The sequence below is a fragment of the Chiloscyllium plagiosum genome, chromosome 16, assembly GCF_004010195.1.
Source record: "Chiloscyllium plagiosum isolate BGI_BamShark_2017 chromosome 16, ASM401019v2, whole genome shotgun sequence".
Lineage (NCBI taxonomy): Eukaryota > Metazoa > Chordata > Chondrichthyes > Orectolobiformes > Hemiscylliidae > Chiloscyllium > Chiloscyllium plagiosum.
In genome coordinates, this window is record NC_057725.1 from 67,160,358 (window position 1) to 67,177,083 (window position 16,726).

At 40.4% G+C, this 16,726-nt stretch overlaps 1 protein-coding gene across 1 annotated transcript in view; it reads left to right on the top strand.

The window, feature by feature from the left end:
- The window catches only part of LOC122558125 (mucin-6-like), a gene marked incomplete at its 3' end in the record, with an annotated part of 278,951 nt that overhangs the window by 36,460 nt on the left and 225,765 nt on the right, over positions 1–16,726 (top strand). Inside the window, exons 5-8 of the mRNA XM_043706443.1 lie at positions 728–818; positions 9,622–9,731; positions 10,090–10,297; positions 15,214–15,336. Coding sequence (XP_043562378.1) covers positions 728–818; positions 9,622–9,731; positions 10,090–10,297; positions 15,214–15,336 — 532 coding nt within the window. The remainder of the gene's footprint in view (positions 1–727; positions 819–9,621; positions 9,732–10,089; positions 10,298–15,213; positions 15,337–16,726) is intronic.

Consider the following 16,726-nt stretch of genomic DNA (forward strand, 5'->3'; position numbering starts at 1 on the left):
GACAAGCAACATGAATTCGACTGGGATAACACTACTAGTATAGGGCAAGTCAAATAGGGAACAGCCAGGGAATTCCTAGAGGCATGGCACTCATCCACAGATTCTATCAACAAACACATCGACCTGGATCAAATATACCGGCCACTGCAGCGGACAGCTGGAACTGACAACCGGAAGCGGCAGATTCAAACCACTATAAATGCCGGAGGAAACATCACAGAAGCGCTTCACAGGAGGCTCCCAAGCACTGAGGATGTCGCCTAGACAGGGGACGAAACGTCTGCAACACAAATTCCCAGCTCGGCGAACAGAACCACGACAAGAAGCCTTTAAATCATGTAATTGAATGGGACAGCAAAATTTGTCAAAAGCTGACTGGAAAAAAGGAAATTATTCTAAGAGGCAGTGAAAGAGTAGGATGGCAATTGCCAATCAGAAAATTCAAACAGCAGAGGGGATTTGCATCTTGTAAAACAGTAAGATAGTGGATCGTGCACTATTAAATTAATTTTAAGAAGTTTTATAGCTTAATAAAGATATTTTTTCTTCATCAAGGTAAATGAGATATCACTAAGGAGTAGAACACACTTTTGTGTTTGCAATTTTCCATGTTTTCAAAAACATGTAGGCTAAAGTCCAATCTCCTGCACGACAAAATTCCCAAACTTAGTATGTGCTATTTATTTAACATGTATTTTAAAGTATTGACTGATATTTTTGGTTGAAGGTTGAACTTGGAGATGAATATAGGAACAAAACATGTGGCCTTTGTGGGGATTTCAATGGGCATCCTCAGCTAAATGAGTTTAAGCAAGGAGGTAAGTTTTTAATTTAGTATGTTACTTGTTTTGAAATAACATTATATTTTAATTTGCTTAAAGGAAAGAGGTATATAGTATAGTATATAGTATTAAAACATTTGATCTGTTTTTACATTACTTGAGCATCTCTTCTATTTAATTGTTTACATTCCATATAGAGTCATAGAGATGTACAGCATGGAAGCAGACCTTTGGTCCAACTTGTCCATGCCGACCAGATATCCTAACTTAATCTAGTCCCATTTGCCAGTTCTTGGCCCAAATTCCCCTAAACCCTTCCTATTCAGTTACCCATCAGATGCCTTTTAAATGTTGTAATTGTACCAACCTCCACCATTTCCTCTGGCAGCTCATTCCATACACGCACCACTCTATCCGTGAAAAAGTTGCTCCTTAGGTGCCTTTTACATCTTTCCCCTCTCACCCTAAACCTCTGCCCTCTAATTCTAGACTCCCCCGCCCCAGGGAAAAGATCTTGTCTATTTATCCTATCCATGCCCCTCATCATTTTATAAACCTCTATAAATTGGCCCATATCCCTCAAGACCCTTCCTATTCATATACCCATCCAGGTGCCTTTTGAAGGTTGCAGTTGTACTGGCCTCCAACACTTCCTCTGGCAGCTCATTCCATACACGCACCACCCTCTGCATCAAAAGCTGCCTCTTAGGTCCCTTTTAAATCTTTCCCCTCTCATCTTAAACATATGCTGTCTAGTTTTGGACTCCCCTATCCTGTCTATGCAACTATTTATGCCCTCATGATTTTATTCTCATTCTCTCTCTCTCTCTCTGTGAGAGAGCAGCTTATAGTATTCTAAGATTATGGTGACTTTACCTTTCATTGTTTGCTCTGACATTATTTATTAAACCTGACTCATTATACATGATGAGATCCAAAATAGCTTGATCCCTATTTGGGTCCACAACTGTAAACCATCCCAAGTTCTTCCTTCTCGCTACATCTACCTGATGTTTCCAATCTACGTGAAGACTAAACTCAGTTCTGATTAATGTATTGCCTTTGTTACATAGAGAATTTTCTAATTATTGTATGCAAAAGTAAAACAAATCTGTAACAATTTAATTTATTAATGCTTAATGAAGATTCACATTAATTGGATAATTAAGGCAGATTGAGAAAAAAGTTACAAAGTAATGCGAGATCCAGAAATAGTTATGGAATATGAGGGCAGGGATTGTTACGAAGTCAGAGTGAATGCTCACTTTAAGATAGAAAGTGCTTTCTTAATGTTAAAGTAAATTTAAAGTATAGCCACAGCTGCCAGAACAAAATATGACATTTCCAGGAATGATCACAGTTTCCCCAATATATGGTTATGTGCTCATCTCAGGAACTATTCTTATTCATATAAGATGTGATAGAAACTTTTAAAATCATTAGGAGATCCAGGCAAGGTAGATACAAAGAAAATGCTCCCATTGCTAGATGGGAAGAGGACACTAATTTATAGGAATTAGGTTAAAAATCACACAACACCAGGTTATAGTCCAACAGGTTTAATTGGAAGCTCACTAGCTTTCGGAGCGACGGTCCTTCATCAGGTGATTGTGAAGGGCTCGATCGTAACACAGAATTTATAGCAAAAATTCGGAGCGTCGCTCCGAAAGCTAGTGTGCTTCCAATTAAACCTGTTGGACTATAACCTGGTGTTGTGTGATTTTTAACTTTGTACACACCAGTCCAACACCGGCATCTCCAAATTATAGGAATTATGTTATGACAGTAGTTATAAGAGATGTTCATCTCTTTTTGGGAGTATAAACTAAAATGGAAGCTGGGGGATTACATAATTGAAATACCAGGACAGTTTTGCAGCTTGAAAACTAAGTGCTGCATATATTTTGATCTGTGCAATAGAATGTTGCTTATTGATGCAGGAAAACTTGGGATTGAGTGGCACTGAGAGTCTTTTGAGTTAAGGCCTGATAATAGCCGTCTAACTGAGCTGCAAAATGTTAAAGCTGAGGGCAGCAGAGAGAGGTAATAATCAGACTCTGCAAACAGAAATCATCCATCCCTTTCTGTTCTAGTTGCGTGAGGAGATGGAAGAACAACTATTAAAAAAATTCAAAAGCAAGAAAAACTTATATGCACCTGAACAATTATCAAATCATTGAATAACTATTGCCATCCAGACAATATCATGGCATCATTGCCAAAATCAAAAGAGTCCTGACAAATAACTTGAGAAAAAAACTCATCAGCAAAGTGAAGAAAGGTGTCATCAACAGTGTTATCAAGTAGCATCTGCTCAGCAATAACCACCTCAGTGGTGCTCAGTTTGGGATCTGTCAGGGCCACTCAGCTACTGACCTTATTAGAGCCTTGGTTCAAACATGGACAAAGGAGCTTAATTTCAGACTTGTTTGAGATAATGATAGAAGAGGAGACTCCTGCACTACCTGCCTCCCTCCACTACCTTTCCTGGAGTTAAGCCTTCTCCCTGACTGTATTTGTGGCTTTTCTCTCTTCCTATAACTGCGATTCATCAAACCTCTGAGCTCCTGTAAATTCCTCATTGCCTCTAACTGCTGCTGCAAGCGATCCATGCAATATGATAGGATTTGTAACCAAACACACTTCCTGCAGACATAATCATCAGTAACATGGAAAATCTCCCTAATCTCCCACATCTAACAGGAAGATCACATCACTCTCCTAAAGGCCATCTTTACTCCTTCATAACCTGCACACCCAGAAAATAGCCAGGCCTTATAGTTCTAAAAACACTGCTCCAGGCTAACTGAATACTTGTGATTTATATTTTTAAAATTTAATCAAGAGACAGATTTTGATAAAACGCATCATTAAGAAAGAACCCACTCTATTTACTATTATACATTTACAGCAAGTTTACACTTAAAAACTATGCACTTATCTGCTCTTAGCTGTGACTTCTCCCACACAAGTTCCTCAAAGGTCAGTTGTGAATTTTGCTGTTCGTTAATTTTTCCTAGATGCACTTTGATGTCCAGAGATATTTGAACTCAGACAGTAAAGGCAGTAGTTGTGCAGATTTACTGATGTGTCAGACAGCAGTGTTACTTTCTTTCTCTGACCATGTGTATTCACTGCGTTTGTCAGTCTTCCTCTTTTTTTTTAAAGTGCCATTGTTTTGATCTTTTTTCCCCAAAGTTGCAAAACAATGCAACAGCATGTAAAACAGAATTGGTGCTCCTGCAATTTGAGAAAATCACTTTGAACGTCTAAAATACCTCAAAAAAAGGAGCAGCTGTTCCAGCCACAATTTTGGATTACCCAGAATCCTTTTGTAGGGGTTCAGCAAACATTTACAAGGATGTTGCCGAGTTTGAGCTGTAGGGAGATGCTGAATAGCCTGGGACTATTTTATCTGGAGCGTCGCAAGTTGAGGGGTAACCTTATAGAGGCTTATATAAATATGAGCGGTACGGGTAGAATGAATTGCCAAAGTTTTTTTCCCCAGTCCAAAACTAGAGGGCGTAGATTTAAGGTGAGAGGGGAAAGATTTAAAAGGGAACTAAGGAGCATCTCTTTCAGGCAGAGGATGGTGCATGGAATGAGCTGCCAGAAGTAGTGATGGAGGCTGGTACAATTACAGCACATAAAAGGCATTTGGAAGGGTATATGAATAGGAATGGTTTAGAATGCTTTAGGCCAGATCCCGGCAAATGGGACTGGATTAATTTAAGAAATCTGCTTGGCATGGGTGAGTTGGACAGAAGGGTCTCCTTTTGGGCTGCACAACTCTATGACTCTCTATGTTCCTTACTTTTTGTCATTGTGAAATTCAAGCTGATTCTTTCTTAAGAGCAAGGACATTGCAACTGCTGTAATGATAAACTGTTATTTGTGTATAAACTGTATGGCACATGGCATTCTCGCCTTTCAATTCCTAAGTTTAATTTTAAAAAAAATTTTTTTCTTCCTTTTAATTAATTATCTCAGAAAAAATAGCCCAGTTTAGGGCAGCATTGTGGCGTGGTGGTTAGTGATGCTTCCTCACAGCGCCAGGGACCCGGGTTCGATTCCAGCCTCTGGTGACTGTCTACATGGAGTTTGTACATTCTCCCCATGTCTGCTTGAGTTTCCTACCGATGTTCCAGTTTCCTCCCACAATCTAAAGATATGTAGCTTAGGTGAACTCGCCATGTTAGATTGCCCAACGGACAGAGATATGCAGGCTAGGTAGATTGGCTTTGGAAAATGGGGAATGATAGGGTAGAGGGATGGTCTGGTTGGGATGCTCTTCAGAGGCTTGGTGTGGACTTGATGAACTGAATAGCCTGCTTCCACACTGTAGGAATTCTATGATTCTAAATGGGTAAAGTCCAAGAGTTTTGAGTCATTTTTACAGCACAGAACGATGTCCTTCGTCCCATTGTGTTGGTCATCATACATCCATTTTCCAACATTTGGCCCGTAACATTGTGTGCTATGACATTTCATCTGCTCATCAAAATGTCTTGAATGTTCCTGCCTCTACCGCCTTGTCAGGCAGTGAGTTCCAAATATGCATAAAACTGTGGGTGAAAATATTTTTCCTCTCATCCCCCTTTTAACTTCCTGCCTCTTACCTTAGAACTCTGCCTCTTCATATTGAATGCTTGATTTAGTATCTCGTGTGTCTAAGTACAGTGAAAAGCTTTGTTTATGAGCGGTACAGGCAGATCATAGTAAGCAAGAACATACAGATCATAGGGTGAAAAACACCTTAGACAGAAGCATACAGAGTACATCGCACGGGGCATGCGCTAGGCAAGATCAACATTATTTGAAGTTAGAGATGCATTCATCGGTCAAATGATTGCTAGGAAGAAGCTGTTCCTGAACCTGCTAGTGCGTATGTTCAAGCTGCTGTATCTTCTGCCTGATGAAAGAGGTTCTAGGAGAGCGTTACTGGGGTGTGGTGGTCTTTGATGATGTTGACAGCCTTTCCGAGGCCACGAGCTGTTTAAATGCAGTTTGTGGACGAAAAGTTGGTTTCCTTGATAATCGGGGCTATGTACATTATCCTCTGTAGTTTCTTACGGGCGGCACGATGGCACAGTGGTTAGCATTGCTGCCTCACAGCGCCGGAGACCCGGGTTCAATTCCTGCCTCAGGCAACTGTTTGTGTGGAGTTTGCAAATTCTCCCCGTGTCTGCGTGGGTTTCCTCCCACAATCCAAAAATGTGCAGGTTAGGTGAATTGGCCATTCCAAAATACACCATAGTGTTAGGTGAAGGGTTATTGTTAGGGTCTGGGTGGGTTGCGATTCGGTGGGTTGGTGTGGACTTGTTGGGCTGAAGGGCCTGTTTCCACACTGTAAGTAATCTAATCTAAACAGTAATCTAATATTACAGTCCTGGGCGTAGCAGTTGCCATTATGCACCTGGATATTATGCTTTCTGTGGTGCATTTTTAAAACGTTGGTGAGAGTATTTATGGGCATGCCAAATTTCCTGAGTAGCTTGAGGAAGAAGAGGCGTTGTTGTGCTGTTTTGACCATCGCATCTATGTGGGAAGTCCAGGACAGGTTGTCGGTGATCATCACTCCTAGGAACTTGACGCTCTCTACCCTCTCAACTTCTGCTCAGTTAATGTAGATGGGGATGTGTTCTCCTCCTTTCTTTCTGAAGTCAATAATCAGTTCTTTAGTTTTGCCAGTGTTGAGAGAGAAGTTGTTCACATTGCATCATGTCACCAAGCCCTCTTTCTCCTTTCTGTATTCTGCTTCATCATTGTTAGATATCCATCCTATTACGGTGGTGTCATTAGCAAAATAAAGGGCAATATTTCTTCCTATGTATTTTGCATATGTCCCTGCAGATCTGTACAGCTGTCTGTACTCATCGAATCTGATGGTGGAAAGTGAGGCATTATGGCTTTATCTGAATTCTCTGTTTTCCAAAGCAGTTTTGTTGCTTGGTTTTCAAACCATTTTTCACCAGGATATTAGAATCTTTATGGATGGTCACTGGTGGTATCATTTTGTGAGATTGCCTCAAAGGATGTTTTACTTGATAAATAGATGGTGACATCTTGAAAAATCTCCATATTACAGAGAAGGAAGTGCTGGATGTCCTGAAATGCATAAAAGTGGATAAATCCCCAGAACTCTAGAACTCTGCGGGAAGCTAGGGAAGCGATTGCTGGGTCCCTTGCTGAGACATTTGTATCATCGATGGTTACAAGTGAGGTGCCGGAATACTGGAGGTTGGCTAACATGGTGCCACTGTTTAAGAAAGGTGGTAAGGACAAGCCAGAGAGCTATAGATGGTGAGCCTGACATCGGTCGTGGGCAAGTTGTTGGATGGAATCTGAGGGACAGTATTTGCATGTATTTGAAAAGGCAAGGACTAATTAGGCTCAATTAGCATGGCTTTGTGCGTGGGAAATCATGTCTCACAAACTTGATTTCATTTTTTGAAGAAGTAACAAAAAGGATTGATGAGGGCAGAGCAGAGGACATGATCTGTATGAACTTCACTAAGGCGTTCAACAGGGTTCCTCATGAGATACTGGTTAGCAAGGTTAGATCTCATGGAATGCAAGGAGAACTAGCCATTTGGATACAGAACTGGCTCAAAGCTGGAATACAGAGGATGGTGGTGGAGGGTTGCTTTTCAGACTGGTGACCTGTGACCAGCAGTGTGCAACAAGGATTGGTCCTGGGTCTGAGAAAGTGAATAAGGTGTGAGCAGGTAGGGAAAGAGTTAAGTTTTGGGTTGTGTGACAAAAGCTCAGCTAGCATGACTTTAACCAGATAAGAACTTGCAGTAAACAATGAGGTACTAGAGGCAAGAGTAGTGGGTTAACGAGGTGAAAAACATCCATTATGTAATGCCAGTTAACAAGGTTAAGAACATCCATTATCTCGTGCCTGATGGCTTAATCTTTACTTGCTAATTGTAATGGTCACCCAATCAATATAGATGTTACCTTATTTGGATGCTGCTCCCTGTACATAACTATGTAATTCCTTAAGAATCTGCTGTTCGAGAGAAGACCGAGAATTCATGTTTCTGTGCACATGGGCGATTGTTCTCTCTCCCTCCACGGCTGGAATAAAGATGAAGGAGGTTAAGCCATACTCTGTCTGAGTATTTGCTTCGACTGATACATGGATAGGGGAATGGAACGACCAGTCCACTACTTTTCGTCATTGATATAAAAGATTTGGATGTGAACGTAGAAGGTATAGTTAGTAAGTTTGCAGATGGCACCAAAATTAGAGATGTAGCAAATCAGAGCCGGACTTATTAACCTTAATGATAAGGTCCTGGGGAGTGTTGCTGAACAAAGACTTTGGATAGCAGGTTCATAGTTCCTTGAAAGTAGAGTTGCAGCTAGATAGGATAGTGAAGAAGGCATTTGGTATGCTTTCCTTTATTGGTCAGACTATTGAGAATAGGAATTGGGATGTCATGTGCTGTACAGGACATTGGTTAGGCCACTTTTGGAATATTGTGTGCAATTCTGGTCTCCTTCCTATCGGAAGGATGTTGTGAAACTTGTAAGGGTTTGAATAAGGTTTACAAGGATGTTGCCTGGTTTGGAGGATTTGAGCTATAGTCTGGGGCTGTTTTCCCTGGAGCATCAGAGGCTAAGGGGTGACCTTGTAGAAGTTTGTAAAATTGAGGGGTATGGATAGGATAAATAACGAAGTTCTTTTCCCAGGGGTTGGAGAATCTAGAACTAGAGGACATAGGTTTAAGGTGAGAGGGCAAAGATATAAAAGGGACCTAAGGAGCAACATTTTTGTGCAGAGCATGTGCATGTATGGAATGAGCTGCCAGAGGAAGTGGTGGAGGCTGGTACAGTTGCAACATTTAAAAGGCATTTGGATGGGTATATGAATAGGAAGAATTTAGAGGGATATGGGCCAGGTGCTGGCAGGTGGGACTAGATTGGATTGGGATATCTGGTTGGCATGGACAGGTTGGACCAAAGGGTCCCTTTCCATGCTGTACATCTCTATGACTCTATGACAGCATTTAAAAGGCATCTGGATGGGTATATGAATAGGAAGGGTTTATAGGGGTATGGGCCAAAAACTGGCAAATGGGATTAGATTAGGTTAGGATATCTGGTCGGCATGTTCGAGTTGGACCGAACGGTCTGTTTCCATGCTGTACGTCTCTATGATTCTATTCATGTCATGTCTGGCAATATAAGACACTGTGCCTGGATATTGTAGAATGAAGAATTCAACAAATGTTTATTATAACTAGTTATTATGGAGAAGCATTATATTGCTTGAGCACATATATGTCTGGGCTAATATTAAGCGATGAGTTTAGCACAGAGGAGCAAACTTCCTGTTGAGTCCCATGCTTCATGTGATCTGAGGTAAGGTAGAGTATGAAATCTTTATACTTTCAGGTCACATATAGTGATTGATGATATCATGAGCATGCCTCCTAAAGGCATAATGACTGCGAGGCATAATATGCTAATTTTGTCTGCATTTTTAATTTCAGTATGAAGTGGCCAGGCATGGGTGGCAGATAGCTGTACTTTGTGCAGAGACCTCACATATGTTCACGCTAGCCTTCCTGTTTTATCAGTTGAAACAAGAAGCCTAGCTAAGGAGACTTGAAGATTCAGAATGGGACTATAAAATATTTTGTTGATTAACTATGTCCTGTGGATTAGTATGTCATTTTTAACAATATGCAATAATTTTAATAACAGAAGTACTTCAAATGTAGTTCAAGTCACAAATAAGAACTATTATTTACAGAAATAATACCAAACCATTAGTTATTAGCATCATATATTTTTACACATAACATGAATTATCTTTGTTTAGACAAGGTATTGTCACCTCAGAAGTTTGCCAATCAATATCAAGTAGATGATCCATCAGAAACGTGTCATCCTTTGGACGTGACAAATTTGGAAGAAAGTTATGTTGATTATGTAAGTATATTTGTTCAGAATTGGCACACAGATTGGCGTTTCACAGAAGCATCTCTCTTGAATACGAAATGAATAGAATCTTTGTGAAACAAGGTCTGCAGTCTCCATTTTTAAAATATCAGTTTCACCTCAGAAGAAGCACGAGGAATCCCAGTTTGGTGGAGATCTGATTTTGAAAGACTTTTCTCCACTTTTTATCCACCCTATGCTGGGTAAAGTTGATTCCTTGATACAGGATATGTGAAATATTCATTTTAGTGAATATTTTCTTAAGTCATTTTTTTTTCTAATTTCCTTCTTGTTCAGAAATGGCTTTTATGTTATGTTTTTACTGAGAAACTTGTTGATTCTGTTCTAGGTTTCTGATTGCTCTTGTATGTTGAATAAAGTGGCACCTCTCTGTAAATTGCCGAAGAAAATTTATGTTTCAGAATGTCAACGTGATTTGTACAAGTGCACTGCCAAAGGTGATACACAGTGCAGCTGTCAGACTTTATCTGAATATTCCCGACAATGTTCGAGGTTATTGCAGCCAGTCACGAACTGGAGAAATATCTCTTTCTGCCGTAAGTAGCATTATCTACCTTACTGCCTGAACTTTCTGATAATATATTTATAATATATTATATCACTTGTCTTAATTCCAGGATTTTTGTTGGATTGTGCATGTAAGAACTTGCTGTTACATATGCATTCATCATTAGTTATGTTCAATTTGTATTCCAGCTTGCACCACCCCATTCATTCTTTACTACTGTATTTGTTGACTGGCACTTGCCGTGTTTAGTGCTCGCCCCGTGGTCTCCTCTACATTGTGGAGATGAAAGCAGACTAGGTAACTGCTTTGTAGAATATTCTGTCCACAAAAATGAACCTGAGCTTCCAGTTGCCTGCCACTTCAACGAACCAGCATGTTCCTATGCCAGCATTTCTCTTCTGGGCTTGTTGCAGCACTCCAACAAGGCTCAGTGCAAGCTGGAAGAACAGCATCTCATTTTCCACTTGAGGATTCTACAACCTTCAAGACTGAATATTGAGCTCAATAATTTTAGGGTGTGAACACATCCTTTTTTAACCGTTATCTACTCTCACACACCACGGTATTCATAATATCTCATTTTCATTAAGGAATGGTCCCTATTATTGACTTTTCCTTCACCCGACTTCAGTGTTTTCCTTCCCTTTTATCTGCTGTTTTGTCTCTCTGGGCTCCATGTATTTCTTCTCCTTCTCACACCCTGCCCATTCCTTGCCTTCACCATATACACTACATTTTCCCAGTGAACTTCAGTTCTGAAGAAGTGCCACTGGACCTGAAACATTAATTCTGTTTTCTCACCTCAGATGCTGCGAGACTTACCAAGTTTTTCCAGCAATTTCTGTTTGTGTTTCAGATTTCTTGCATCCTCAGTTCTTGTTTATTTTTTGTTTTTTTTAATTCTCATTTCTATTTTCCTTTTCCTCTCTCCATTTCTCTTGTATTTCTCCTGTAACCAAATTCTTTAAAGTTTCATAAACTAAACCCTTTGGTAGAGGTAACTTGTTCCCTGAATTGCCTTGAACTTATTGACTTGCATGTATACTGTACCTTTCTTAAGCTCAAAACATCTTACCGTTAACGGCACAGAGGCCCACAGTCATCTGCACTCGAACAAAATATTTGTTTAAATCACTGTTCCTGGAAGACACTGTGACTTTTTTTTTAAAGCAAACTTTTGCAGAGGTAACCAGCACCCAATTGAATCTATTTTGAAATCCACATACTCCAAAAATTATATTAACAAATATAATTTATATGCTTTTCATCAAAGAGAGCCTATACTTGTCAAGAACGTAGAACAGTACAGACCGTTCGGCCCTTGATCTTGTGCCAATCTTTATCCTACTCTAAGATCAAACTAACCCACATACCCTTCATTTTACTATCATCCATATACCTATCCAAGTGTCGCTTAAATGTTCTTAATGTACCTGACTCTACTATCACTGCTGACAGCGCATTCCAAACACCCACCACTCTCTATAAAGAGTGTGTTGCCGGAAAAGTACAGCAGGTCAGGCAGCGTCCAAGGAGCAGGGAAGTTCTGCTCCTTGGATGCTGCCTGACCTGCTGTGCTTTTCCAGCAACACCCTGTCAACTCTGATCTCCAGCATCTGCAGACCTCACTGTTTCCTACTCTCTATTAAGAACCTATCTCTGACATCGCCTCTAAACCTTCCTCCACTTATCTTAAAAGCAGCATAACCAAGTGGCTTTTAAACTCAATTCCCCCTGCTAATGAAAGCCAACACATCATCCACCTTCTTAACAACGCTGTCAACTTGGGTGGAAACATTGAGGGATCTATGGACATGGACTCCAAGATCCTGCTGTTCCTCCACACTGCCAAGAAGCCTGCCTTTAATCATGTAATCTGCATTCAAATTCAACCTTCCAAAATGATTCCCTCCCACCCTGGGAAAAGGTCTCTGGCTCTCCACTCTAGTTAAACCTTTCATCATCTTCTGCACTTCTATCAAGTCACCTCTCATCCTTCTTCATTCCAATGAGAAAAACCCCAGCTCCCTCAACCTTTTTTCATAAGACTTGGCATCCACTCCAGGCAGTATCCTGGTAAATCTCCTCTGCACCCTCTCTAAAGCCTCCACATCCTTCTTATAATGAGGCGACCAGGACTGAACACAGCATTCCAGAGGTGTAGAGGTGCCAGTATTGGACTGGGTGGACAAAGTTAAAGATCACACAACACCAGGTAATAGTCTACATGGCTTGTTTGGAAGTACAGGCTTTTGGAACACTGCTGCTTTGTCAGGTAGCTATCTGACAAAGGAGCAGTCCTCTGAAAACTTATACATCCAAATAAATCATTTGGACTTTAACCTGGTGTTGTGTGATTTTTAACTCTAACAATATTCTAAGTGTGGTCTAACTAGGGCTTTATAGAGCTGCAGCATAACCAAGTGGCTTTTAAACTCAATTCCCCTGCTAATGAAAGCCAACACACCATCCACCTTCTTAACAATGCTGTCAACTTGGGTGGAAACATTGAGGGATCTATGGACATGGACTCCAATATCCTGCTGTTCCTCCACACTGCCAAGAAGCCTGCCTTTAATCCTGTAATCTGCATTCAAATTCAACCTTCCAAAATGATTCACTTCACATCTTTCCAGGTTGAACTCCATCTGCCACTTCTCAGCCCAGCTCTGCATTCTGTCAATATCCCGTTGTAACCTACAACAGTCCTCCACACTATCCGCAACTCCATCAAACTCTGTGTCATCCACAAGCTTACTAATCCACCCTTCCACTTCCTCATTCAAGTCACAAAATCACAAAAGTATAAAAATCACAAAGAGCAGAGGTCCCAGGACAGACCCCTGGCCTCCAAACTCCAGGCTGAATACTCTCCATCAACTATCACCCACTGTCTTCTATGAGCAAGCTAATTCTGTATCCAGACAGCCAAATTTCCCTGTATCTCATGCCGCCTTACTTTCTAAATAAGCCTACCATGGGGAACCTTATCAAACACCTTTGTAAAATCCATGAATGCCACATCCACTGTTGTACCTTCATCAATGTGTCTTGCACATCCTTAAAGAATTCAATAAGACTTGTAAGGCATGACCTGCTCCTCACAAAGCCATGCTGACCACCTCTAATCAAGCTCTGCTTTTCCAAGTAATCGTAAATCTTGTCCCTCAGAATCCTTTCCAATAATTTGCCCACACCGATGTAAGACTGACTGGTCTGTGATACCTAGGGTTACCCCTATTTCCTTTCTTGTACTTCTTGCCAATTAAGAGAACTGCTTATTATATGTTGCTAATGTGTGGAGCAACTTGATCTAGTTCTATAGGTAATTCTTGTGGCAGTGTGACTGCTGAGCATCTCAATAATGCCCTCACATTGGGCTGGTAGAGGGAAACATTCTGTTTTTATACTATGATATAACTTGTGTTATGTGGTTGCATATTTAGGTGATGCTGCATTTTTAGCTGTTGAACTGACTTGTAATCTTATCTATGTGCTGTCAAGCTCTGCCCTGACAGTCTAAACAGTTTGTTGTCCATTTCTAACATCTAAATTTGACATTCCTTTTCACTTGCACTAATGCTATAATATTAGGAGAAAGGAATCTGAGCTACCCTGAATACATAAAGCATTTGGAAGCTTTCAACAAAGTGTTACAAGCCTTGCTGATTTTTCATTATTTTCATTTTTATTCTTTTATTGATTTGGCTTGGAGTTGAGAGCTGGGAATTGTTGTCTGAAAATGCCTTTGAACTTTGGGAAACAGCTTGTAGTAAAAAGAAAAGAACAGACCGAACAAACTTTTGTTTGTTTATGAGGCTGTACTTGAAGGTTAATTGCTACACTGATTCTTGATTGTAAGGGTTTCAACAGACACAGCGACCCTGGGAAGAGCATTGTGTTTAAGCAGAGAACAGAAGTTGGTTATTAATAAGGTCAGTACCTGGGAATTAGTTCTAGAAAGTCTGAGAGAGACTCTAAATTCAAGCAGGTGGCAGTTGTTGAATGTTATTTGAGGCCTGGGCGAAGATTGTCAGTCTATCAGGGACAGGTCAGAATTGAAGTTGTTTTTTCGTACTGTTTTCTCTTGGGTGAAGGATTTTGGTTGCGTCTGACATGACATGAAGATTTTACCAGCTCCCTCACTAAAGTTTGGAAGCTCAGCGAGTAGGAAGCTGAGTTAGAGGTACTACTACCTGTATCTGTGTGAACTGTAATGGTGACCCTGATCTTGGTTCCAGGAAAGCAACCAAGGAGTCCACATATATGCTTGTGAATCAATGCATTGTGAAAGTCATATAGATAATCTGACCAGTTTGTTATTTTCTTTTATTTATCCCTTAACAGTTTTTATATGTCTGTCTTCTGTGTGAATGAGGCTGAAAACAAATGTTTTGAGTTTAAAGCATTGACATTAATTAAATTACCTTTAATTTTTCCTTTTGTATATTTAATAAATTGTTACGTCTTCTGTTTAAGATTTAAAAAGTGTCTGGAATGAATTAAACTTTGGGATTAGTGATTCAAAAGGCTAGTTTGGAATCACTGGGGTAACTATTGGGATCGTCGATGGTTTTAATTCTATGGTGTTAGGAATAGAGGTAGAAAGGCTGATTTGGTTCAGTTGTCTTTCCCCTTGTCGCAACACCATGGATGTTTATATGTGAGTGCACCTGGGAAGTCAGTGTAGGTGGGAGACTATTGTGAAATTAATCATAGAATTCGTCTAGAGGGAGAATAGGGAATTAGCATACCAGTGTGGGATGAAGACATGTGATGTAGGTAGTGAGAGTAATGAAGATATAGCTGGAAAAGAATCTGTCAGAAGTTGGGGAGACTGACGTGATTAGAGGTAGCTTTATCAGTGATTGAAGTTGCTGAGTTAATGAAAAATGTAAATGGATTGCATTTAGCAATTGATAACTGAATCCTGTTTTCTTTCAGCACCAATACCATGTCCAGGAAACCAGGTATATCAGGAATGTGGTTCTCCATGCTTATCTACTTGTTCAAATCCACAGACCACCTGTGATAGCTATGGCACATATGGTTGCTTCTGCCCAGAAGGTAAATATACTGAAACTGAAAACAGTTTAAATTCTGGAATATATTGTCATGTATGTTTGCATCATTGTCAAAAATCACACAGCACCAGGATATAGTCCCCAACAGGTTTATTTGGAAGCACTACTTTTCGAAGCACTGCTCCTTCATCAGGTAGTTGTGGAGCAGGACCATAAGACACAGAATTTATAGCGAAAGATTACAGTCTCGTACAACTGAAATGAGAAATTGAACAAACCTAAATTGCTGTTAAATCTTGCATCTTTTAGAATGGGTTGCAAGTTTCGGTTCTTTAATAAGTAAATCTCAGAACTTCTTTTAAGTTATATTCTCAAGTTAACTGGAGGTTTTATGAAAAAAAGTGACATCTAAGCTTAGGCAATGCATTAAAGGTGTGAGGTCAGAGACTATGTGTATTCCAATCCCGAGTCAGACTGGTTCTATTTCCAAAGTGGAATTTACAAAACATTACATGGATTGACTGTCTGCAGTGACTGCCTGCAAATTGTTTGTTTTTTGAGCAAAATAGACTGTATCTGCAAATATAATTTTGCAAATACAAATTCATCCCGTAGACATATGTGTGTGCGTGTGCATGAGAGGGACAGAGAGGGAGAGAGTGTGTGCATGTGTGTGTGAGTGTGACTGCATGTGAGACTGTGTTTGTGTGTGTGCAAGCTTGGTAAAGTGCACATGTGAGTGTGATGGAGTATGAGGCTATGAGAGGGATGTGTGCTTGTGTGTGTGTATGAGAGAGCGAATTTTGAGAATATGTGTAGGTCGTTTGCACGCTGAACTGGGAAGTTCATTTTCTGATGTTTCGTTAGTATACCAGGTAACATCATCAGTGAGCCTCTGGTGAAGTACTGGTGTCATTGACCCTCTTTCTATTTTTGTTTAGGTTTCCTTGGGTTGGTGATGTCGTTTCCTGTAGTGATGTTATTTCCTGTTCTTTTTCTCAGAGGGTAATAAATGGCGTCCCAATGTCTTTTGTGGGTAGTTGATGTTCATGTATCCTGGTGCTAGTTTTCTGCCTGTTTGTCCAATGTGGTGTTTGTCACAGTTCTTGCAAGGTATTTTGTAAATGACATTTAGGGTGTAGGTTTGCTCGCTGAGCTGTAGGTTTGATATCCAGACGTTTCATCATCTTGCTAGGTAACATCATCAGTGGCGACCTCCAAGTGAAGCGAAGCTGTTATCTCCTGCTTTCTATTTATATCTTTCTCCTGGATGGGGTTCCTGGGGTTTGTGGTGATGTCATTTCCTGTTCGCCACTGATGATGTTACCTAGCCAGGTAATGAAATGTCTGGATATCAAACCTACAGCTCAGCGAGCAAACCTACACCCTAAACTTCAACCTGAGCTACAAACCTTCACACACCTTGCACATAT